Below are 26,617 nucleotides of genomic sequence, written 5' to 3'. Positions count from 1 at the left end.
TAATGTCTGTCAGTCGTTTAATGTTGTAGGATCTGATGATAAGATAAACAGGTCAACTTTTAACTTGATTGGTGTCGAGCCTTCTTTAATATGAAATCTTCAAAATAAAAATGCATGGATGGTTCCAGTACCAAGCATATGCTTTGAACCATTACTCTTTAACAGAATTTATTTTTGTATTCAAAGACATCAGGGAAAATTAAAGGCTAAGGAATTGAAGAGTGAAGCCAGACATCACTTCTTTATGCAAAGAGTTATGAGAATCTGGAACAAATCAGAGTTAGAGAGAGAGATAGCTGAAGCAGAAATCTTGACAACCTTTAAGAAGTATCTGAATGAGATACCAGGACAGTTTAGCTATTAGCTAAACAAATGAGCTTGATGGGCTGAATGGTCACCTCTTGTCTGTCAAATTTCTCATATACTTCAAGAGTATTGTAATTAAAGTATGTCTTTGAAGATGTATAAAAATGAGATAATGCTATTTAATACTTGTCTATTCATTAGATCACTTCATATATATATATATATATATATATATATATATATATATATATATTTGTAACGACTTTCGGACGGCTTCGAGGAGATTCTGGTCCACCATCCGGCGTCTCAGGAGGGGGAAGCAGTGTAGTGTCAACATTGTATATGGTGGGGATGGTGCGCTGCTGACATCGACTTGGGACATTGTGGGTCGGTGGGTGGAGTACTTTGAAGACCTCCTCAATCCCACTAATATGCCTTCTAATGAGGAAGCAGAGCCTGGGGACTCAGAGGTGGGCTCCCCCATCACTGGGACTGAGGTCACCGAGGTGGTCAAAAAACTCCTTGGTGGCAGGGCCCCAGGGGTGGATGAGATACGCCGGGAGTTCCTCAAAGCTATGGAAGTTGTAGGACTGTCTTGGTTGACACGCCTCTGCAACATCACATGGATATCAGGGACAGTGCCTCTGGATTGGCAGATCGGGGTGTGTTCCAACTACAGAGGGATCACATTCCTCAGCCTCCCTGGAAAAGTCTATTCGGGGGTCCCTGGAGAGTAGGGTCCATCAGATAGTCCAACCTCGGATTCAGGAGGAATAGTGTGGTTTTCGTCCTGGTCGCGGAACAGTGGACCAGCTCTACACCCTTAGCAGGGTCCTGGAGGGTGCATAGGATTTTGCCCAACCAGTCTACATGTGTTTTGTGGACTTGGAAAAGGCATTCGACCATGTTCCTCAGGGAATCCTGTGGGGTACCGGACACCCTGATAAGGTCTGTTCGGTCCCTGAACGATCGGTGTCAGAGCTTGGTTCGCATTGGCAGCAGTAAGTCGAACCCATGACAAATACAGAATCTCATTACTACGAAATTTTCATTACAACGAAATATTTTTTAGGTCCCTGGCTGTTTGTTGTAACGGAATTTTACCTGTATTTAGTTTTCTGTTTTACCCCTATATACTGATATATCGAAATGTCCCATCTTAGAAGATACCTTGTGCCCAAGATGCATCATCCTGACAAATTTCAGCTTTTTAACTAAAGGGGAAATCATTTTTTTATTAACAAATGAGGTAGTCAGACAGCTTTGCATTTTTTATGTATATAGATAGATTCAATATTGTTATAATAAAATACAGCCGCCTGTACCATGTACATGGAATGGAGAAGGACCAGAAACCTCCCCAATTCAATGTAAGACACTAAAAATTGACTGTACTCCTTAAAATGTTTTCCAAATACAATGTAGAGTTTTGAGATTTATCATCTTGTTATAAATTTGGTCAACCAAATCAAAAGCTAAAAAAATTTCTGAAACAGAATTCCATAATTTTCCACCAGATGATTATTGTTAAAAAATGGTCATCAACCATTGAAAAAGCCCTCTATTGCATAATTTGCCCTATTACAACTTTTACATAAATAGCTGTTTTTTATTTAGCGAAAAAAATAAAATGTTCATACACCGCCTATGCATTAGAAAGCATCTGGTAGACCACGGCAGATCACTGTGCTGTTTTTCCACATTATTTGAAAGACTAGTAATTGCAGTTGTTACACCATAATCCAGTAAGCAAGGCTATGGCAAGCCAAATTTAAAATGCTAGCTACAATAATGTTTCTGTTTGTTACTATGGAAAGGAGACCAAAGCCAAAACATACTCTTTAAGATCTTTATATAACTTCTAATTAAAGATTTTCTTTCTAAGGAGGGGCAGAACTGTAAAGGTCAGGAGAATTACACTGGAACTTTAAAAGGCTGGCTTTTTCAGGAAAATTAGATTTGATCAAGAATTACCGAGGACTTAAACCTGTAATCCTTTTAATATAAAAAGTCTATGTTTTCACAAATGTTAACTTCAACTCTAAAACATTTATTAGACTCTTGCCTAGGTGCAAACAAATAAAACACACAAAGAAATTCAGTCCAAACAGCATGCAGTAACATATTACCTCTCTTCCAGTCATTATATGCCGAGCAAGCTTGACTTTGGCGAAGTTTCCCTTGCCAATAGTTTTCAGAAGACGATAGTTGCCAATATGGGGCAGTTCATCTGTACACGATGTTATTGAGTTTGCGGCAGCGGGCGCCCTGAGAGCGACTTGACCATCCAGAGCCTTTTTCTGTACGGCTACCAGTAAGTGAGGCATGCTAAAAACAAAAAAAGATTGACACAAAATGAGTATGCATTACAAAATGAATTCAACAGTAAATTCTTTATTTTGCATAGTGATACTAATTCTAGGTGCTTAAAAGGTTTAAGGATATGTTACGATTGTAAACATATATGTGTAGATATATTTTAACATTTGTAGCACTGCATTCTGCACAGACACTTTTCTTCATTTCTGGCAAACAGAATGGGGACCTTTAGCACTTGAACTGCTAAATCTGGAGAGCTTTCACCCTCATGTCACAATACTATTTGACACAAATTGATTAAAATTATTATAATACTTGTAAGTTGCATCTATTATTCTTTTCATTTTTTTCTTAATATCTTCTAAAGTCGCTTATTGTTTTATACAGTTAGTACTAATAGTCTGTAGGGGACATGGAAATAAAGATGCAATTGTACTATAGACATATGACAATAAATTTGAACTGGATTAACTTATTAGCTACTAAATAATAATAATCTTACATGTGGTAAAAATTAACATGCTTGGTGAATCCAAATGACTCTAATGATAATTCTTGCACTTTAATGTCTCACTTTACCTGGACCTCTTTGCCTTGTCACTATGAAGCTAGACTGGAAAGTGCCTAGGTGAGGCAAACGAAAATCATTTTACAAACTGTACTAAAGCCATGCAACTGGATTCTATTAATAATATAAAAGGCAGCTACAATATCCAAAATGTTTAACTAAAGTTGTTAACTTCCAGGATTGCAGCCTTAGCTCAATTCTCCCTTATTTTTATACCTCTGCTGCACATACTTAACCTTGCAGCCTTATTGTGCATAAACTGTACTTCATTCCCTGACTATGTTTCTTCTATGTGAAGGCTGTAGGATCTCCTCATGTGAGGTTTCTGTATGTTTCTCCCTTAGAAATGCAGTATGGAAGTCAACTGGTAGCTTTAAATTGGCTGTAATCATGTAAGCAAGTTTGTTTGCAGCATGTGAAGGGGTTATCCTTTCCTGTACATATTCTTCTTTGTTCACGTGTCTTTAGTTTCCAGGACAGGCTTGTCCAAAATTTGAATACATAGGCAACAAACGTGGCAAGAGATAAAATGCATATATTAATTGGTAGGTTAACTTGCATAACACCTCAGTATTCTTACAATTTTCATAAACATGTTTTTCACATTCCTAACTTTCTTCTAACCTTTCATAAGCTCCTTTATTACATATTTCAGTCACAGTTGGGTAACTTTTCCCTACTGCTTTTTAAATTACAGTTTGTAGAAACAGCTGGCCGCAATCAGAGACAGGGGGCTAATCAATAGCAGAAATGGCACAAAATGGTCCAGTTTATTGCTTAACATACTTATTCATAGTGTGCATAGACATTCCAGGTACTAATTATCTGAAGGAATGAACATTAAAATAACAAAGAAAAGAACAACACCTATTAATTGTATGCAGTTAGTTCTGTCTTATTTTCACCAGGGTACACCTAGCCATCATGAGGCAGAATTTGCTTGTGAACAGAATGCCAGTTCTACTAGACACCCAACTACACACAAACATGGAACCAAGTATGCAGAATGGTTAATTAATGAGTATTTGGACTACTATAGGACTCAGTGACCTAATGGAAAAGTCATGCAAAGAATTAGGAGGCAAGCTTATTTAGTGGAAAAAGCTGTAGAAGCTAGTTTTGACAATGGGGCCAAACACTGCAAGTGCTACCTTACTGTGCTTCCCACATTTCTAGATTAACACCATAATTATGATCTAGCAGTTATATAGTGATATATTTGAAGAGGAAACCTTGGCAGCTTTTAAATGGTATGTGGATGAGATATTCTGATATCTCAGGTACTGTCTAACCAAAGGAACGCAATGTAATGAAGAGTGATACTTTTTTTTTTTTTTGGTAAACCTGCTTGCCAACCTAAATACTGTAAGGATAGACTCCTGCACTCTGAGCTGGAGTGCGTGGATTCAGAAAGAGATAAAATATCTTAAATACATATTTTTACAAGGTATAGATATCCTTTTTTAGAAAACAAATATTGTTATTTCTTATTTTTAACAAATTATTCTAATTTATAGTTCACAAGCCTTAGTGTTCTTTACCTGCTAATAACAGAGCACTGAGCAGAGGATCACTGAACAGTCCAGTATAGTACCAGAGACACTCACCTCTGCTCCTTGGAGTGCACCTTTCCAGATGCTCTTGTATGGTCTCTAAAACTGCAGCGTTGCACTGGACTGATTTGGTAGCTCCATACCCAGTAAGATTTATTCTTAACAGCTGAAACTGTGTGCAACTTTCTCAAATACAGCTTTTAAACTATCCCCACCAGCAATCCCTCTGTCATGAATTAGCCAGCATGTGGTACCTGGCTTATACAGTATTTATTTTACTTTGAGAAGTCTTCCTTGCTCATTGTTGTGTATTACTTTCATGTATTTATTGTATGTGTGTATTTTTAGTTTTCTGTTTTATCATAATTTCATATATATGTATGTAAGTGTATGTTTGCATGGTCCTTGTATTTTCTGGGTGCAACCCTAAAAGGTGGAGAAGCAAGACCATTATTGGTTTATTGAGTGAGTTTTCAGAATGCCTAGTGAGTATTGCCATTTCTTTGCTTTTGCTGGGTTTTTTTTTGTTGTTTTTTTTTTTTTTTTTTATTAGTTTTGCTTCTGTTTCTGGATACTGATTTCTAGATAGTATATGGGACTGGTTCACCTTAGGGACACCTTTCTGGCAGTTCTTTTGGGCCTTTTCTTGTAATTATCTGTTTTGTGAGTAATTCATATGTTTTTTTTTTATAAAGATTCTCATAGGACCTGTCTATATACTATTTAGACAATTTTAAAACTAATCTGAGACTATTTTGTTATTTTTGAACTTTAACACTAGAATCCCTGAAGCTTGCTCTGAGGCTATCGGAAGGTTGCCGGTTCGAATCCCGTAAATGCCAAAAGTGATTCTGCTGTTGGGCCCTTGAGCAAGGCCCTTAACTTGCAATTTCTGAACGCTTTGAGTAGTGAGAAAAGTGCTATATAAATGCAAAGAATTATTATTATTATTATTATTATTATTATTATTATTGCAGGAATATTCGTAATGCCTGGCCACCTTAATTTTACTCACAGCTCCTCTTCAATGCACCAACTGCACACTGATAAGCTTGTTTGTTTTGCAAATGTGTCAATCAATGGGCGGGCAGGCAGCCAGCTATCCCATCCTCCACCGAGGTAGCTGAAGTCACACACAAAATCCTCACAGCTGAATTCTTTTTATCTAGGAGTGATGTGTCTGGAATCATATTGGAAAATAATATATTGTTATTAGAAATACAGTCATTTCTTGTGTGTTCCGATCTGTGTAAATGTAGGATGACAGGAAATGCGAGGCAAGAAATGTTGAACAAATAACTAAAACAGCCTAATATTTAACATTTTAAAGCATTTCTGAATTGCTGCCCTGTCAAAATTTGCTATCCATCCATTATCCAACCCATTATATCCTAACTACAGGGTCACGGGGGTCTGCTGGAGCTAATCCCAGTCAGCACAGGGTGCAAGGCAGGAAACAAACCCAAGGCAGGGTGCCAGCCCACCGCAGGGCGCAAACACCCACACACTAGGGACAACTTAGGATCGCCAATGCACCTAACCTGCATGTCTTTGGACTGTGGGAGGAAACCGGAGCTATTAATACTGTTATTTTAGCTGGTAATTGCAACTTTTAGTGAGGTGGTCTCAGTTTTCATTTTTTCTAGATATTTATACATAGAAACCATAAAATTGTATTAGTTTATAGTCTAAGATAACTATACTACAAATAACTACAAAGTTTATGTTTTTATACACAGAGTCTTTTCCATATGACGAGGAGCTTGGTAAAGAGGATGCAACAGCAGTGTACCAAATAAATGACAAATTTATGTCTAGATTCATGTAACCATAGTGAAAGTCAACTAGATGCAACTTAGCATTAATGTTTCAGAAAGAATAAAATTGCCATTTATAATTTGTTAATTAAAGCACGCTTAAAAGTTTATGAAAATGAATTTTAATCACTGTCTAAACCATTATATTTTTACTTCTAGTTTCGGCCATCATCAGGGAACAGTCGGATATTAATTTGGGGTGGGATAAGAAAGTAAATTATTCATAATTCTGTTTATGATCAATTAGTTGAATAACAGATAATAGTAGAAATCAGCAAACCAATTCAAAATCACTCAATTTTCTGTAAAAGAAAATGGTTATCACTGAATCAGTATTATAAAATAAATGAAATTCCTAACAGATAGGTGAAAAGATCCTCACTTTTAGGGCTCTAAACCACCAAGATTCTTTAGGGTGCCATTTTTAACACCTTGAATTTTCTAGAAAAACCTATGATAATACTTTTTTTCTACAATTGTTGCTGGGCTCCAAAGGACTAATTTGATCTTTATATTTTTCTAAAGTTTTTTCTTTCAGCCTCACTTCTGTTCTCCTTCTGTGTCTTCCATTTAAAGGATAGTTTGCCTGCATTTCTTAAAGATACAAATAGTAGCTTACTTCATTTTCTTCATCCTGACTGTTGGAATATGTTTTGCCCTAGGCCAGCTTGTCAAGTCAGTGACAAGAAAATGTTATAACTCAAAACACCAACACTTGTTTACAGCAGGCTGTCAACAAGGAGCACCCGGAGGAAACCCATGCAGACACGGGGAGAACATGCAAACTCCACGCATGGAGAACCTGGGAAGCGAACCAGGGTCTCCCAACTGCGAGGCAGCAGTGCTACCCACCGCTCCACCATGCCGCCCAAATTTACTATCCTCCAAATTTTATTATGTAACCTCTATGATTAAGCACTGATCCCCGAGAGACTCTACTGATCACCTCACCCTGATCAATGTGCAGTATTCTCGTCTCATTTGCACTTTTTATCTTTAGCCTGCTAGCCAGCTTGAAATTTACATTGCTAGAGGAGCCATTAAGCACTTTACCACTGCTCTGCCCCAAACGTTTGTCCTCTACTGGAGGAATGTTATGAAGGCAGATCCACATTTTAACAGTGTGGTGCTGACTGATTAGCCAGTGACTAGAATCATATGATTTTTATGCTTAATATATGATCCGTCTGTTGATGACTTAAATACAGTTGACTGTTTTCCAGTTGTAGGAGACAAAGGTGTCATAAATCAAGTAGATGAATTTGGCTATTTATACATTTAAAACACTTATGCTTTACAGAAAAAATGCCATGTGATACTGATTTTCCAGTCCACATCAATTTAAGTCAATTTAAACGAGTGAAACCCCATTTCCATGAGCTGCCTTTTAATTTATGTTTATGTTAATTAATGGGAGCATCTTTCATAATCTTTCTATTTACTGTATTAACCCAGATTGCACAAACATTCAAGCCTGGTTTAATATAGTACCTGTCTATAGTAAAATATCACTCTATAGCACCTTACAAACACAGAGATATAATACAAGTGTTTACAAATAACAATCATATATTTTTTAAGCATTTGGGGCACCTGAAGATTAAGAGAATTGGTTAGAGTCTCACAGTATCAATCAGTGGCAACTACTAAAGCAGCAACCTTTGGGTTTAAGGTCCTACGCCTTAGCCATTGCACCTCTCAGAAGAGTAAGTGAGGTGGACAGCCTGCTGCAGTTGCCTAGCAACTCCTGTGTATTCACTCACACAGTAGAGTAAATGTGGATGTAGAGCTGCAATTGCCTAGCTCCTCCTGTGTACTCAATACCATGAAAGACTGAAGAGAGCAGGTGGAATTGTGCAACTGCCTAGATGTACCCATATACTCATTAACAAGGGAGAATAATCAATACAGATGGCATCTTGCTATTGCCTAGAGGCTCCAATGTATTCATTAACATGAGGGCATAAGCCCAAACACTGAGTGACACCTATGTATTTACTAACATGCGCAGACAGGGAAATAAGAAATTGCCACTCACTCTCCTCTCAGGTACTAACATGGATGGGACAGGATTGACCAAAAAATGGAACCAGAAACTTGTTTTAATTTACTTGCATACATTAATGGATTATGAATATGTGCCTTCTTGCTTTCAAGATTTTCCTTTCTATGTTCTATTACTCTACAAGAACAGGAACAAGTACAAATGTCACTATATAAATTAGAAAGTTTTTATGCTCGTTAGAGTAAAAAAAAAAAAATTACCTTACACGAGTAAAATAAATACAAAGTGGATGATCTCCTCATTGCAGCAGAAAGACATGTATTTTTTCTGATCTTATTAAGCCTTTGAGAAATTTTACTGTGAAGTTTACTGTCACAAAGTAAGATTTAGAGAAATTTTACAGCAAAGAACAATTTATAGAACAGTAATAATAATTATGTCAATAGTTCAGTAAAAATATTGAAATGTTACAGAATGTAGAATGCAACACAATCATAATATACAACTTGATTGCTGAGAGACAAATTAGGGTCAAGCTGCACACACACCCTTCTCGTCCCCCCTGAGTAGCACTCCTTTGCTTGCTTATTATTCACCCTTAACAAAAATTGAATATGATTTTTTTTGTGTCTTAAATGAGCATTTAAAAAAGGGATACATTTTTTGAAAGCTAAAATATCTTTCTTTTCTTTTTTAACACACCTAAGTATTTAAATATTTTCAGTAATTATTGTGGTCAATACAGACACCTGAAATTGCAGTTTTGTTATGCAATCGTTTCTGATTCTTTTAAAGTGAAAGTCACATGGCCATGTGGTGTGCTGGAGATACTGAAGTTAAAAGGTGCAACGTTACAGCAAAAATAGCAACTTTTAATTAGGTTGTCTCCGTTTTTTTTATTGTTTTCTAGATAATTATACATAGAATATAGTCTAATAAAACTTAAGATTTTCTAAGTTACTGTAAAGTTTTGTAGAAACAGGTGTAGTGCTTTTAAACGACATGATATAATATTCACTATTGATCTGTTCCTTCCATGTAGCGGAGAGGTAGTGCTATTAATTTACTGTTATTTCAGCTGGTAATGGCAACTTTTAGTGAGGTGGTCTCAGTTTTCATTTTTTCTAGATATTTATACATAGAAAACATAAAATTGTATTAGTCTATAGTCTAAGTTAACTATACTACAAATAACTACAAAGAGTCTTTTCCATATGACGAGGAGCTTGGTAAAGAGGATGCAACAGCAGTGTACCAAATAAATGACAAATTTATGTCTAGATTCATGTAACCATAGTGAAAGTCAACTAGATGCAACTTAGCATTACTGTTCGAGAAAGAATAAAATTGCCATTTATAATTTGATTGTTAATTAAAGCGCGCTTAAAAGTTTATAAAATGAATTTTAATCACTGTCTAAACCATTATATTTTTACTCCTAGTTTCGGCCATCATCAGGGAACAGTCGGATATTAATTTGGGGTGGGATGAGAAAGTACATTAGTCATAATTCTGTCTATGATCAATTAGTTGAATAACAGATAATAGCAGAAATCAGCAAACCAATTCAAAATCACTCAATTTTCTGTAAAAGAAAATGGTTATCACTGAATCAGTATTATAAAATAAATGAAATTCCTAACAGTTAGGTGAAAAGATCCTCACTTTCACAGCATGGCTCTTTTAGGGCTCTAAACCACTGAGATTCTTTAGGGTGTCATTTTTAACACCTTGAATTTTCTAGAAAAACCTATAATAATACTTTTTTTCTACAATTATTGCTGGGCTCCAAAGGACTAATTTAAAGTTTTTTTCTTTCAGCCTCACTTCTGCTCTCCTTCTGTGTCTGTCCATTTAAAGGATAGTTTACCTGCATTTCTTAAAGATACAAATAGTAGCTTACTTCATTTTCTTCATCCTGACTGTTGGAATATGTTTTGCCCTAGGCCAGCTTGTCAAGTCAGTGACAAGAAAATTTTATAACTCAAAACACCAACACTTGTTTACAGCAGGCTGTCAACAAGGAGCACTATTTTCATTTTCTGACACTTGAGAGGCTAACCCTATTCTTTCCTGGTTTCTGCAAAAGGATCAGCCATAACCTTGCACGTCAGAATCTGTGCAACCTTTTTCTAACCATAATTAGCATCAATCTTGGATTATTCCTGGGGAATCAGTTATTCAATTCCCCTACCACCTATATTTCATGAAATCAAGTTGCAGAAGGCATATGTAATAAAATTTCTCCCATATTCTGACAGGCCATACATATCACAAGGTGAAAGTCAGTATTTTTTCCATTTCTGTCTAAATTCAAGCTGCACTTCCCATTTGCCACATTTTAATATTCTCCAGCTTTGACGCAGGATATCGTTTACTCTGTCTTGGGTCAAAGCATTTCTATCCAGATTTACATTTTATACCTCTTCAAGCTATTATACAACCCATCACTCAAGTTTCTCATTGCCGTCACTAGCAAAGATCCACAAAAGCAGATTTTTGCTCGGCTTCTGATATTTCTTTATTTTGTTAAGTTTCACAAGAACACTATATATGCATTCTCTTTCAAAAGATTACACATCAATTAAAAAGCTTTATAAATAAACTGGACAACCAGGAGTATGAAAAAAATCAACTCACATGAAAAATACAGCAGGAAACTCATAAAGAGAACAATACATATCCATCCTTCCCACCCAACAGATCCAGCACGCAGCAATTTAGCAGGAAAGAAACTGAATTTAATTTGCTGACTATAAAGATGGTCAATGTCATTAATTTATTAGAAACAAAACAAAAAATAAAGACAGAAAGTTCATGTACACTAACCCTTAAGTATGTCAAATGAAATAAATTCTGATAATAAACAGAGATGATATAAAGGATATTGTAGGTTTCAGTGAGCTAGAAAAAAGCCACGATAAGTAAGCCACAAAAAGTAAGTACAATCCATGAAATGTTTTTTCTTAACATATGTGGACATATCAAGATTTACTTTTCTTTTAAACAGTATACATAGATAAAGGTGATATGATATAACAGACATCATGCCACATTTACATTTTTTAGACAATTGTATAACTTTAAATAAAAATAAATGTAAGTTTTGAATCTGGAAAAAGCAGATAAACCTTTACATTTAATACTACCTCAAATACCTAAAATTAGAATCAGGTGCACCAGATCACATGCAAATGATTACAACATTAGAGAGGATATTGTCCGAACCCATCTTATTTAAACCTTAGACATTTAGTTTGGTGTGATGTTTGTTGATGAATTGTGTGTTAACAGCATCCCTAGACTGAAAAAGCTCTCCGAGGCCTTCGCAAAGGCGGGTATAGGTGCCTGATAGTCCGGGAAGGGATCTTTAAAGTTTTGGTACCCAAACATTCCACTGTTTGGAAGACTACCTAAAAGTGGAGATGATTTCAAACAAGCCCAACAGTCAAAGTGAATGAGTCTACCGTTACAAAGAGGATCCACAAATTAGACCTGGGTGGTTAGCCAGGAGGAAATCTTTATTGTCCAGAAAAAAATATCAGGACAAAACTAAAGTCTGCCAATGAACACCTAGGCAAAGACCAGGGGATTCATTTATAAACAGTGCGTACACACAAAAATGTTGTGTATGCCCATTTCCATGCACACTTTGAGATGTATTAAAAACTAAACTTGGCGTAAAGCCATGCACATTTTAACAGCAACCTCCCTCCTTGCATACACAAGTTTCTGCTCGGTTTTGCAAACTGGCAGCACCCAGCGTCAAAGCAGTGTTACTGTTTCTGTGTATTCACCCTTTTTTCAGATTCACATCAAATATATCATAATTAATTGCATATCATTTACATATTTAAGGCACTTGATTATAATCATTCTGTAAGAATATAATGGTGCACGGAATGGCCAAACTTTTCCAAATATAAGGGGTGTTCAATAATTTATCTGAGTATGAAAGAAACTATGTTGAAATAAGTCTGTGCATGTTGTGATATGTCTCAAGGTTACTCATGCATAGCTGTGGCTCAGTGCGAGTCAAACATTCAAAGAGACAAGATGTCAAGAGACTCCTCAAGCAAATCAAGTGCACCAGGTCGCATGTCACGTCAATCAAAGGCTGCCATCTGAGAATGGGGGTTCCAGCAGTTGAACCATCCACCCTACAGTCCTGAACTGGCTCCCTCAGATTATTTCCTGTTCTGAGTTTTGTAGAAACCTCCCCCGTGAACAGCGTTTTTTAAGTGATGAAGAGGTCAAGGTAGCTGTGACATCCTGGATAATGGTCAAACAGAAGATAACAGAAGATTTTTTTTTCAAAGTAGTTAAAGTCATTGCAGGAAAAGTGGATGAAGACAAGGCAAAAACAGAGCTGTCTGGCCACAGTATTAGAAGACATGTTTGGCGAAAACCAAAGACAACATTTGAGTAGAAGAACCTAATACCAACTATAAAACATGGTGGTGGAAATATTATAGTTTGGGGCTACTTTGCTGTAGTAGGGCCTGGAGACCTCACCATCATAGAGTCTGCTATGACTTCTTTATTGTACCAAAAAAGACTTGGTACTTGGATCTTCACAAGTTGTGAATAGAATGTCTCCCACACCCAATACATTATTCACTGAGACAACAGACAAGACATCCAAAGAGTGCATTAATCCAAGTCTCATAAAATGCTCATTCAAAGGAGTGACATCAGACACCATTGGAAGGAGTCAATCCTCCACAGCAATAGCTACTCCCTGAGTATGACAGCCATTAGAGGACCCACACCAATAAAAGCTGTACCTACCTAAAGAGATCTGCCTACTCCCAGGTCTGCACACCCTAGAGAGTGCTGCTATTGAAATCTGGAGTTTACAAACCACCACTGACAGCAGAGGAAGATGATCATCATGCCAGAAAGACAAAACATTCCATCTGTCTACCCGTACGGGCCAACTCAAACTGGGACCAAGGTGCTACCATGCAGTGGGTGATTCCTCAGCACCACACCAATTCCAATCACCAACAAAGCTGACCTCACTGGCTGTCTGGTGGTTTTGACTCTTACAGGAATGTGGCTCCAGAGGGCTTTCCCACATCCCCTTCATAATGCAAGCAGCCTTCCTTAGGACAGCTGCAGCAGAGCTTCTCCTGCGGATACCAGAAAGGAGTCCTATCTGCCGTTTCGGAGCTGTGTGAAGTTGTTTTTTTTGGCTGCCAATGCTGCCATCAACCCCAAAGTTTTCCCTGCAAGTTGGTGGACCATCTGCAGGGCCAGATGCAGTTTAATGTTAAACCCAGGACGTTAATTTTTTAGAATAATTATTTTATTATAATTATTAAATTATAATTGTTTTGTTATAAGCAGATACAGATACCTCTCAAAATTCAGACTTAGGCAGATAATTAGCTAATGAATTTTAAGTATCAGAAAGCTAGAAATGCATTTTAAGAATTAAAGCATTTAAAGTTAGCTATATTATTTTTCTAAAATAATACATTTCCTTTTCATTGACATTATTAGATAAAACATCATATTAAATGAAAAAAAAATGTTTTGCATGATTTGTCCAAATTTTAGCCTCATCAGCAAATACTAAGATTTCAACAAATGAATTAAACTTTTCATACCCACTATACACTGACTTGACGTTAAAATGGTCACAACACAGCTAGCAGACAACTGCTATATTTCTTCAGCCAAAGAGATGTTGTGTGACCATCTGCTGTTATGTCACAGGTGGCAGGGTCAATGAAGAGTAGCTGTCCATTCTGGTTATGTCCATCATCATCAGTAAAACATTCCACTTCGCAGCTTTTCAGAGCAACACATGCACCAACTGGATACTTATGATGCATTGTAACATCAAATATCAGCAGACACTTCTGCGTCAGCCCTCCAGACCAACAATTATAGCAAGGCCAGGATATGCAAAATGGTCTATGTGTTAGAAAAATACCAAAGGTAAGAGATAAGAGAGATAAAAGCATTACAAAATAAAGAAAGAATAAAACAAAACTCTGCAGCCACTCTGGACCTGCCTATACAGTTGGAGTGGCATGTCAAATTAGTCACCATTCCAGTGCAAAAACGTGTTCATCTCCCAGTCTCTCTCTCTCCTGCCAGCTAAGACTTAAGCACAACTTTCCTTCTTTCATTACATTGAATAAACCTTTGGGCCAAAGAAGAGGCTTCAAATCCCAATTCAAAGTCACTTATGGACAAGCTCTGGAATCATGTCTGTGATCATGGACACCCCTACGTTTGTTTAGTGATAACTTCCTTTAGTAACTCTGGTGTCCCTGCATTTCTTAGCCTTCTGGTCCCCATAAATAGTCTGGTTTCCAAGACAGCTCTCCAGCTGCCTAATCACCTAGAGGGACAAAATGGTCCCATATGTTCTATTCTGGGACCACATGTCATCTAGCTGACAGAAGGTTTTGCTACCGCTGGAATTTTCAATCCTTCAATGAAATATACAAAAATTATTCAGCTTCATAAAAAGATGAGGAATTGCATTATGTACATTTACCACCATTCAACACTGCATGAAGAGCCTAGCACATCCATCAATCCATCCATTATCCAACCCGCTATATCATAAGTACAGGATCACGGGGGTCTGCTGGAGCCGACCCCAGCCAACACAGGGCGCAAGGCAGGAAACAAACAAGAACCATAAATACATGGAATAAGTTCCCAAGTTATGTGGTAGTAGTATCATTTTTGATACCTTCAGAACTCTAACTGGATGATATTTTGAAGAAATTAGATCAACATTATTGTTGGGTTGTTTGTTCAGGTCAAAACTGTTTAATTGTTCCAAAAAATATGCACCAATCATGTACAGTATATGGCCTTAATCAAAATAGATAGTATCTTTGCTAATTTTCTAATATCTCTCTATAGTCCATCATACTGGAAATGCTGGTCCATTCATCTTCTGAATCTACTCATTCTATTTTAGGATTGCAGATAGCTAACGCCTACCTTGGTATCATATCATGTAATTGAGGGGCAAATCCAAAATAAGATGACAGTCCATTGCAGGTCATAATCATGTACTATACATGCACACTCATTTATATTGACAATTTAGAGATTTTGGAACATGCACACTTAAGCTTTTGCAGGGGGTAAAAAAGGAATTGAAAAGCACACATAAAAACAAGAGGGTAATATGCATTGCACTTGCCATGAAATTTATGTCAGAATCAGTCTCAATACATGTATTGATATTAAAATGGATATGGATTGTCAATCTAGTAATTAAGCCACATAGGCACAAAAATTACATGTTCAAATTGAAAAACATTGAATGCCTGTGACTATTGGATAACACAAATGTATGGAACAAGATGAAAATAAAGCATTCCATCAACATTTATGGTTTATATTTTTTTTTCTCTGGGTTCCACCCACATCCCAAAGATGTGCATGTTAAAAATCTGCCTGGAATAAATGAGTGTGGGTGTACATGCGTCAATGTGCCTTGTGATGGACTAGTTTGGTTTCTACCATTGTGCTGATGCTGTCGAGACCCTGTAATGAATTAAGTAGCTTTTATAAAAAATAAGGATTCCTTTTTTCTCTCACACTATATTTTTTATAAGCTAACTTTATTTTTTGAAGATACAAAATAAGCCTAACTGAAGTGCTGACTTACCAACAATAAGGTAGGATGGACTCAAAGAGTAATGGACAACTTGTTAGTGAGGCAGTGAGAAGAATATCAGGCACTATCCACTTACAATATTTAAAATTACAGAATACATACATTTTCTTCTTTGTGTACTCTACTCAAGCATAACTGCAAGTACAGTATGTGGTTCAAAGAAGTTGAAATTATACAAGAGCAAACAAGAAAAAACCATACTGAAAATTGGGACAGAATAACTACTTTTATTTATTACTTTTTGATTATGTTACTATTAAGCAATCAGATGGCACCAAGCTGATGTTGCCTCACTGCACCATGAAGCTAGCTTTCACCTTCAACACAGTTAATGTTTGTGTTGAATTTCCAATTTCTCTGTAGGTTTGTGTGGAATTTTTCTGGGTAACCCAGCTCCCTTTCAGATCCAAAAGAGATGGATATTGGGATAACTGTAAACTGCAAATTGCAATGCAAGACACAACCCTTGATGGGATGCTAGTCCATTAGTGAAAACAGCAAATGCTGCTTTGGAGATGAGAATAAACTTCTTTAGAATCAAGGAGGGGAAGTCTATTTGAAAACAAAAATGATGATATACATACATAATTTATTTATTTATTTATTTATTACGGATATGGACCACATTTGCACTGTTCACAGAAACCATTTATAATAGCATTGAATGCAAGACAGGAACCATTCCTAGAAGTGGTTTCAGCCCATTGTAAGGAAGATTTTTGCATAAACCCCAACTTCTTCACAGTGTCCATATAACAGAGCATGAGAATCATTAAGATATAGGAGAAAAAACACAGTCTCCAATTTAGTAACAGAGAAAACATACTAACTCCACAATAACAGTAGCCGGGCTGAATTCATACCCAGTCTCCTAGAGCTACAAGGCAACAGTAACCAATTCATTACCATGCTACTTTAGAAGAAACTGAAGCTGGTTTTTATTTCACAGTCTGAGGTGAAGAGTCACCATTTACACAGCTCAAACATTTTTTGCTGTTGTCAAGAAGACTTTCCCATGTCTAAACTTTCTTAGGTGCCTGTATGTCTCCATCTATGACCATAATTTTCTATGGGTGCCCACTACAGGCTATCCTTACTGGCCATATAACAGCCTACTATGACACATGTTCATCTCAGCACTTCAAAGCACTACAAAAAAGTAGTGAAGACAGCAAAGAATGCGACTGAGACAGTTACTTGCTGTCCAAGATAAAAATAACAGACACTGTATTAAAGGGAGAAAAGTATTACTAAATTCCTCAGCCATCCTGCATAGTCACTCTCCCCTCCATCCATTTTTCTAGAAATTAGTATAGAGATAACAACATTTCACCATCTATCTCAGGACAGTTTGTCCACATGCTGTAATGTTTGTCCACAGTAACTCACTGTGGCAAATAGAAAAAAGTCACAGAAAACATTTATTTCAGTTATGTAAGTAATTTAGTAATTTAAACAGGATCAGCCATAACAAAACATACAGATGAAAAAGCTAAAATGATGTCTTTACTTTGATTTTTTGGCTTTCTTCGTGGTTAAAAGGGCTTTCATTCCTATAACTCTCAATGCTTAAGACAGTACACACAATGACAGACAGTACTGTAAGGGATCAGAACCCAGTAACTGGTGTGCTCTTCTGTAGTCTAATCAAGACCAAGACTTTACAACTGATATCGCTGGACTGGGGGACTGTTACAGCTTAAACAATAAAAATTTATATGTCAGATGAACTATTTGCACTTGTGGAAGGACATAGTTCTGCATATGCATGTTTGGATATATCAAGTATGTATTAATTACAACATTGTCACAGGAAGGCACTAAATGAGTTCTGTCTTTCAATATAGAAGAAAAAGTAACATTCATGCAGTGATTGGACCTCTGTTCTGAATTTTCATTCTTCAAAATCTAATAAGGTAGCAAACCTGTTTTTTGGACTTATACGCAAAATCAACAGGCCATGAAAACAACTTTCATTCTCCACATAGGTGCCTAACAGTATTTATGTTTTAAGGGAAATATAATTATCTGTATAAAAATTAAAGACAGTAAGCTCTGAATTTCTTATAATGGTGGTTGCCTAGGAACTAAGAAAAAGTGATTCCTTGTTTTAAGTTGATGATACCAAAATTACACTTTTTAAAACATTCCTAACTCTAAACTATTCATAGTCTTTGTATATGCATGGATGTACTGTTCTGGCCTCAAACTATTCGAGCTTTGGTTCTATTTAGGAGTGGGCGGTATAACCAAAATTCCATATTACAGCATAATTACAAATTATGACAGTTTCTGTATTATATTTGTATTTTTCAGACTGAAACATACGAAATGTATTAGTGATTAATTGTCCATACAGATGCACCTCTTATCCATTGCTACCCAAATGGACTTGATAGCAGCTACTCACTTCTCTCGATCCAATAAAAGTTCAGCTTCTTTCCCACTCACTCACTCTGCTGCCACCACCAAGCAAACACAGCACAAGACATAATTTTTCCAGTCCTCGCTATAGTTAATAATCTTAAAATAAGGTAAGCTCAGTTAATGCATACAGATCATATGCAAGTTAATATACAGTCCTTAACTTTAAGGCACTAATACAATGACAAAGAATCACATTTCTCATTTCCTTTTGCATGCACAGATTTGTTAATTTTGTGATATAAAGTGTTTCCTACTCATTTTTCAGACACCATCTTTTTTCTTTTGTTCATAATCCATAACGCCAGAATTTCAACCGTATGGAGTTAAAGGTTTTCTCCAGTATCTCTCAGATTTGAAAAATATATCAACAGATGGATGATATTATTTTACATTTTATACATCTATATATGTCTAGCCATCTGTTATCACACACACATGGTAATGAAGGTGTCAAATATGCAAGTATGGAGTCACATATGAAGGCACACAGGAGGAGAGAGGGGAAAAGGCATAGTCATTAACAGAACCTCAGCTTTCCTTCTTAGAGTGAATAAGAAATTGTTGGAAGAGGACCAATAACGTCACTTCTGACCTGTCTCTAGCACCACCCCTTTTAGTACAATAAAATAAAGAGCAACAGAGACCAGAATTGGGTTGTCATTTGTTCAACTAGAGGAAACAACTCAACCTGAGACAAGACTCATCAAACATTGTTGTGGCTGGTTATTTTTTTTTTTTCTGTTTCATTTTCATTCACTGACTCTGATAATTAAACAGAGTTTTCTTGGCTGGAACTCCAGCACTTGACATGTCCTTGTCCCTTGTTTTTCAGTGAGGCCTAGGCCTATCTCTTTGGTCCCAGATCATCACAATGAGCCATCATAACTTAAAACACTGTTCTTTGCATCTGGAGTATCAATAACTCACACAGAAATGGGACGGATGTGCAATCATAGAGAATCAAAACCAGGATTCTGGGGCCATGAATCAATTTACCTACATGCTACCCAGTTCTATTTAAATAAGAGAATATACGCCCATCATAGGTTTACTTCAATATACAAAAAATATCTAACATATAGGATACTCAACAATTATATGATTTTAAGGACACATTTTAAATGTTATACAATAGTTTTTTCAGTTTCAGCTCTATGAGATGGCAGCAAATTGACAATTTAATAAAGAAGTACTCACAAATAGGGGTTGCTTTTTATCCATTTATTTTAAGTGTTTTATTTAAATCCTGATGGCCGAATTTGTGTTTTAAAGACCAAATAAAGTAATGCATAAGGTTCTCATGGTTCAATAATCTTGAAAAACAAGAGACATGCCATATACTATATTTAGATATGGTTTAAATGCTTTTGTCAATATTTTCATTTTAGATTAGAAATAGAGAAACATCACTGACTGTTACTTTATAAACAATATCACTTTAGAATTACAGTTAATCCAATAAGGAAGTTCAATAAACACCTCTTCAATGTGCTGCTGCAACTTCAAAAGCTGTCTCAGTACGGAAATCTCAATAAATAAACTATATATATATATATATATATATATACACTGTATATGGAAGCCTAGGTTATTATAGAGGTACTCCAAAGCTGTTCCTTAAGATTTCAGCAAGACAGACACTCATATTCTCTCACTTAAAAATGCACTCGCCATGGGTATCACTCTAAGACGCAAACCAGGAACCTTTGGATTATAGCCTGCTTTATCTCTGTGTCATTAGACATTCTCTTTTGCTCAGAATGTTTAAATAGTGTTTCTAAGTGCCTCTGTAACTGAAGCATCATGGGATCATGACTGGCCATCAAAAGTTACCACAGTGCAATTGTCCGGACAGGAACCAATTATGTTGCGTCTCACCCACTCCACCATAAAATACTTGACGTAGTCAGTAAGATTTACACTGTGGGTGGGTGGAGTGTATTGAACCATTGGTGTTACACACAGGGTAGAGGTTGACTCAGAGCTCACCTGACGTCACCAGAAAATGCACTGCTTGCAGCAGCTTTGAGGCTATCCCATACAGAAGTATTAGTTATTCTATTCTTGCTCAAAACATTAAAAGGTTGCTTATGTGCACCACTCTGTAAAGTACACATTCTAGATTCACACCTGACCAATGACAGTTACCACAGTACAAATGTCTAAACATTAACTAAGTGTGGTGTGTGACACTCATGGATTCGGGTTAGAATGAGGAAGGAAAAAAAATCACAAACATATAGGGTTAAGGTTGCAAATTCTGGTCAGCCAGTGACTGGGACAAAATTTGAAGCCAGGACAGTAGCTGTGATGCCACATTGCAAAACACTATTACCATCATGAGGATCTTTCCAAGCAGCTAAAATTCTAATATATAAATTACACATAATCTTTAAGGATAGGTGAGGCTGGAAGAAATGTATAAGTATAAAATAATTTTAGAGAAAACAGCTAAGGCAGACATATTGCAGAAACACCTCCTACATGCATTAAAAACATAAAAAAGGCAAAACTATTTTGCATTTCTATAGCAAACCTTATCCACAGATCTGTGGTTTGGCTGCTTTAATGCTGATTCGGTTTAAACTTATTTTTCAGATTTTTTTAAAGCTAAAACAAACCACATTTCATTTTATGCCTGATCAATTCAGTCTACTGTACTCTGTTTTATTACACAATACTGTAGCTTTAAAACTATAACTTTTCCGAGTGTTGTAATAGAGTTATCTTCTCATTTTATTAGCAGTTCTCAAAATGTCCAAAAAAAAAAAAAAGATAACAAATACAGAATTATAGGAGGGACCAGATGATCAAACTTTGGAAAAATCAAAAGTGCCAAAAATTTGTCAACAGCACCTTTCTTAAGCCTTAAACTGCATCTTAGCGTAGAGATAAGCAAAACTCATTTCTGTTTTGCATTATTGTAATATAAAAGGCCCAGCAGTATGCAACTCTTGTTTAATAAGTCAGAAAAAAGTAGTTTTTTACGTTACAATCAATTTCAGGTTGAATATTTACTGGGCAAATGAAAGCACACTATTCCTAAAAACAAACTTTTTTCTGCCTGAAAACTAAGTTACATCTTGCTATGTATAAAAACATGGAAAATATACTATGTATAATCTCAGTGCTTACATTACAGATCCAGGTCAGTGCTGGATATCCTTAGGTGCAATGCAGGAACAAGTCCTGGATGCACTGCCAGACTCTCAAAGGGTACAACTCAACTCACACACACACACACACACACACACACACACACACACACACAGGACCAATGTAGAATTAATAAAGAGCCTAAAACATAGAGCTGGCACCTTTTTGCACCCAATGCTATCAGAATAGGGTTTGGCAATCACAGTAAATCCATCAAAGGGATAAAGAGAGTGCAATGTTTTCTATGAGCCTGGTTTTATTCTGAAATGAGATGTGTATGCTTTGTAATGTAAGCCACTAACCTGATGCAGACAGATGTGTGTCTGTTAGTTATGTTGTTAGCTCTGTTCTGTTGTTATAATTTAGCCAGGGTTCTTCTTCTGGGCGAGGGTTAATTCCTTGTTTTATGTCCTTTTCGTTTATTTGTAACTTATTTATGTTAATGTTACTTTTGTTAATTATGTGCTTTGGTATCCCTGCCTGTGAAAAGTTCCATGTGTTTTGTGGATGGTTCCTCTACAGGCACGGCCACCTGCCCATCACCATTAAGGACTGGCCTCAGCCCTATAAAGGTGGGGGAAACCTACAGTTCCATGCAGTTCACCTAAATGTGTGACTTCTCTTCATTTTCTCTGATTTAGGATTTCTTGTATTTTGATCCTTTTATTTTTATTTTGCTTTGGATTACTGTTGTGGGATTTTGCTCACCTTGGATTGCCATTGCCTTTTCAGCCAATTCCTTTTTGCCTCTTGTACTCCACAAAGATCGTTGTAATTACAGACATTTTTGTATTAATAAATATTTTATTTATAAAAAAATCTTTCTGGGTCTCTATGTTATTAGCATTCCCCTGTCTAATGGGAATATTTAAAAATTGTTCGGGACTTGTGTGCTTGGGCCTTTTGAGTGATATAACATCTGTTAGTGATAACTTTCTCTTTCATCGACTGGATTACTGAACACAGGTAATATAATATCATCATTTTCTTTTTTAAATGGTACAATAAATACCCAGGCTACAAAGTGCGACCAGTCATCCAGGTGTTATTCCCATGATTTTTTTGGTAAATATATTGTTTTATGCTTTATTTCTTTTACCTTGGATAATTCTCCCTCAAATATCCAGGAATTAAATGTTTTCAGCATTGTGTATTCATGAAGTGTTTTGTGGGCTTCACTAAAAAAGGAGACATGGTGAAAGAGTGGGATGTGACACACTTATGAATCTCCTTTCCCTGTTTGAATATAGAATGGAGGACACCTGACTTCACTTTCCATCAACCTACCAAAAATGTGTCTCTTCCACCTCACAAGCAATTTAAATGAAAGTGGACTGGAACTCAGTTTTCAGAACAGAATCCGTGTCTGACAGAGATGGATCTACGTCTTCAGCAGCTCCCACAGCTTTCTGGATGGCACCCTTTTAAAAACTATGTGGTTAATGGATTTTCACAACGGACCTCAATACTTCATCTGTGTACTTTGTATTTTGTTACACTGTCTATTAATATATATGCAAATTATGCTTTAATGAATTGACATAAGTTAATTGCAGATTCAGGATTAGGTTTTAAAATATCAAGGGATCCAGACACTATCTGAGCGGTTTAGGTGAAGGGCTGAACAATCCATTTTAGGGCACACACGCAAACACCCTTATACCAATTACTGGTACTCTAATGAATACATCCTTGGGATTAATGAGGGAATTGATGCCATGCCAAAGGATGGGAACATGCAAACTCTAGCCTGGCAATGACTGAACGAGAGACACGGGCAGCAGCATTAATCACAGCATTGCTGTGGTGACCAAAATTTCAAATTCATGAAACATTTTCTTAAAATCAAACCATTTTTGTGGTAACTAGGAAAAAGACAGTATTAATACTGTAACAGAAACTTACTTCTTATTATTTGCCTTCATAGTTTTCCTGGGTACAAAACAAGCAGCCAACACTTAACTCCTGTTTCCCTAAACTGACAACTTCGGAAAATAAAGCCATAGAGAAAAACAATGAAACCCAAAAAAATGTATCTTCGTCAGGCTCTGTTCTTCTATTTTCTAATCTATTTATCTAGCTCAGAACTACAGGAAGCTGCTGCTTATCCTGGTGGTATGAAGTTCATGGGAAGAACCATCCTTGGACAGGGAAACAACTCATCCCAAGATATACTCCCTCATGCTTGGCCAAGTTAAAATCAACAGTAAAATTTGTTTTTAACATTTTTCTAAATCTGACTGACAATGTACAGCAACAAAGACACCCTTCAACTTCCTCTCTGTTTATTGGAACATTTCTGTTAAAACTATTAAAATAACCCGAGACCTGAATTTGTATTAATTCTGTGTTCCGTTAACCGGTCTGAAATGAAATGGTTTCAGGTTACAGTTATGTAGTTAATGTGAAAAATGGCTTTAGTGCTCATCACGTCATATACCACAAAAGAATAAAAAAATAAATAAATAAAAAAGACCTTACAAGGTTTGAGAAACAAACCTCTGATCTTCTGCCAGCAGTAGCAGTGTCTTTTTTTTGGCATAATTTATAACTATTTAAATAGAACCAACACAGTAGCATGATGTACTTTCATGCCAAAAAACAAAAATGAAACTCATGAATTTCGTTGTGCTTAGCTTGACTGCAGATGTTTACCAGAGAAACAACTGGATTAAATAATACTTTTTTTGTAATTTAGCAGTGAAACATAGCATAAAACGTGTAACTGCCTTAAACTTCATGCTGGATCATTTTGCTTCTTATTTATTGCCAACACTAGAATAGAAACTGATAAAACAACCTTTAATTATTTTTTTTCATATGAAAGTCACATAAATATGAACATTTAACTGTTTGGTAAACTAACCTTGCCACCTTGAACTGTTTTCAGCATGTTGTTGTGTACACAAATCTGAGCCTTTGTCCTATAGGAGACATACCACACTCTTGAGCACAAAAACAAGCCCAAAGCAGGACTTCTAAAAAGTTAACATGAGAAGTAGCAAAGCTGCAGAAAATCTTAAAAGGTGGAATTGGGGTTAGCTGTGTTTCTCAATTTTGTACATACGCTTAACAAGACAATAGAAATTACCGTATACTATAATAGCTGTGTTACACAGTTTTGCTGGGAAACTTTCTTAAGATAATGGGCTTCAGTCAAATAATAGTGCTGTTAAATAATTTGGTGTATCAGAAGTACTAAATAACTCAGTATGCAATATTTGGCTAATATTCAGCAGGCAGTGGTGTAATAAATACAAAATGAATCAACAAAATTTAAATTTATAACATTGCATAACATCACCAAATTACAACCAAATCTGTCAAGACATTTTTGAGATTTTAGGGTATTTAGTTTTTCTATTTTGGGGGAGGGGGGTTTACCTCTAAATATTGTTATCTCAGAATGTTTCTTCTTATCAGATACCTACAGAACTAGACATACCATATATGATTTATTATTTACAATTCAGGTGGCATGGAGGTACACTGATCAGCCCTGCTGCTTCACAACTCCAACTGAGATTTGGGCTGAAATGCCAGCCTGGTCACTGGAAATGTTCTCTGGTTCCATATCAGCTCTACTTAGGCTCCATTTGAGTGTGTGTGTTCATAATTCATCTTACATCTGCTGCTGCTGCTGCTTTCAGGGGCAGACACTTAGAGAAGGGGATGGATGGATAAATGACATACATTCCAAGAATTTTCAAATGAATTTCCACTTTTCTCCAAAGGGACTGGCTATTTTGAATACATGCAGTACAAATAGTTGATGATGGACGTGCCATCTACTTTGTAAATTTTATTTTTGTGCATTTCATCAGAATTCTGCCTGTTGTTGGCTTTTAAGAAAATACTGTATATATATATATATATATATATATATATATATATATATATATATATATATATATGGATACTGGATTGTTCTTAAAAGAACAGAGTCTAATGAGATACAGCAGTACTATAAAAGAATTCTGTACATGCAGCAAATTGTTTGAAAGCCAGCCTCAATTCAAATTGTGAAGGCTAATACAACATTCAAATGTTCTGGGAAATATCAAATAAACACTAAACATTCTCCACAAAAATATCAAGAACTTAAAAGATAGCTTAGTTTATTAATTATTCTTCCATGAGATTTTTTAAGAGTTAAATGCAAATGGATATGTAAACCAAAATTGTATACTAGCAAACAAATGCTAAATTTTATATATTCCACTAATTTTAATTATCATATTTAACCAATAAACAAGTAAGTTCACTGCTACTGATCCATATCCGTCATTACTACAGATAACAAATATAGCTAACTAACTAGAAAAAGCATAGGACTTGTAAGTTTCTTGTACATAGCAATAAATGTACAACTACATTAACAATTTGTATTCTGAGCTAGGCTTTTTTTTTTCCATCTATCTACCTACTTTATCTACTAGAATTGTGATTTTACGTGAGACAAATTCAGTTTGGCTGAAGAGAAAAAAGTGTCTTGGTCAGTCAATATACATGGAACAAATATGTCATTAGGCATGCTTTAGTGGTAAATGTAACAAACTAAATCAGCGTGTGCATGTTTATTAAATATCGATGCTGTAGTTTCCAACATACATATGATCCTTGGGGTGGGTAAAGTTGTTTGTTTTCTTTTTTGCTAATACAGAGGTTTGGAATTCTTTCATAAACCTTCATACACACTGCTTTCTAAATGTTGCCCTGTCTAATACTGCTCAGCCATTGTGCTAAGACCTGTAAAACCAAGAGCAGGTGACACCATAGCTATGAATCCCAAAGTTCTGTGCTTAG

General features: G+C 36.1%; 1 protein-coding gene across 3 annotated transcripts in view; it reads right to left on the bottom strand.

The window, feature by feature from the left end:
• mark4b (MAP/microtubule affinity-regulating kinase 4b) overlaps positions 1 to 26,617 on the bottom strand; it is a 187,237-nt gene that overhangs the window by 115,568 nt on the left and 45,052 nt on the right. For all 3 annotated transcript variants that reach the window (XM_039769300.1, XM_039769301.1, XM_039769302.1), the window contains exon 2: positions 2,436 to 2,634. In XM_039769300.1, coding sequence (XP_039625234.1) covers positions 2,436 to 2,633 — 198 coding nt within the window. In that variant the 5' untranslated portion in view covers position 2,634. The remainder of the gene's footprint in view (positions 1 to 2,435; positions 2,635 to 26,617) is intronic.

This window comes from Polypterus senegalus, chromosome 11 (assembly GCF_016835505.1).
Source record: "Polypterus senegalus isolate Bchr_013 chromosome 11, ASM1683550v1, whole genome shotgun sequence".
Taxonomy (NCBI): domain Eukaryota; kingdom Metazoa; phylum Chordata; class Cladistia; order Polypteriformes; family Polypteridae; genus Polypterus; species Polypterus senegalus.
The sequence above is the reverse complement of the archived record's forward strand: the minus strand, read 5'-3'. Positions and strand labels throughout refer to the sequence as shown.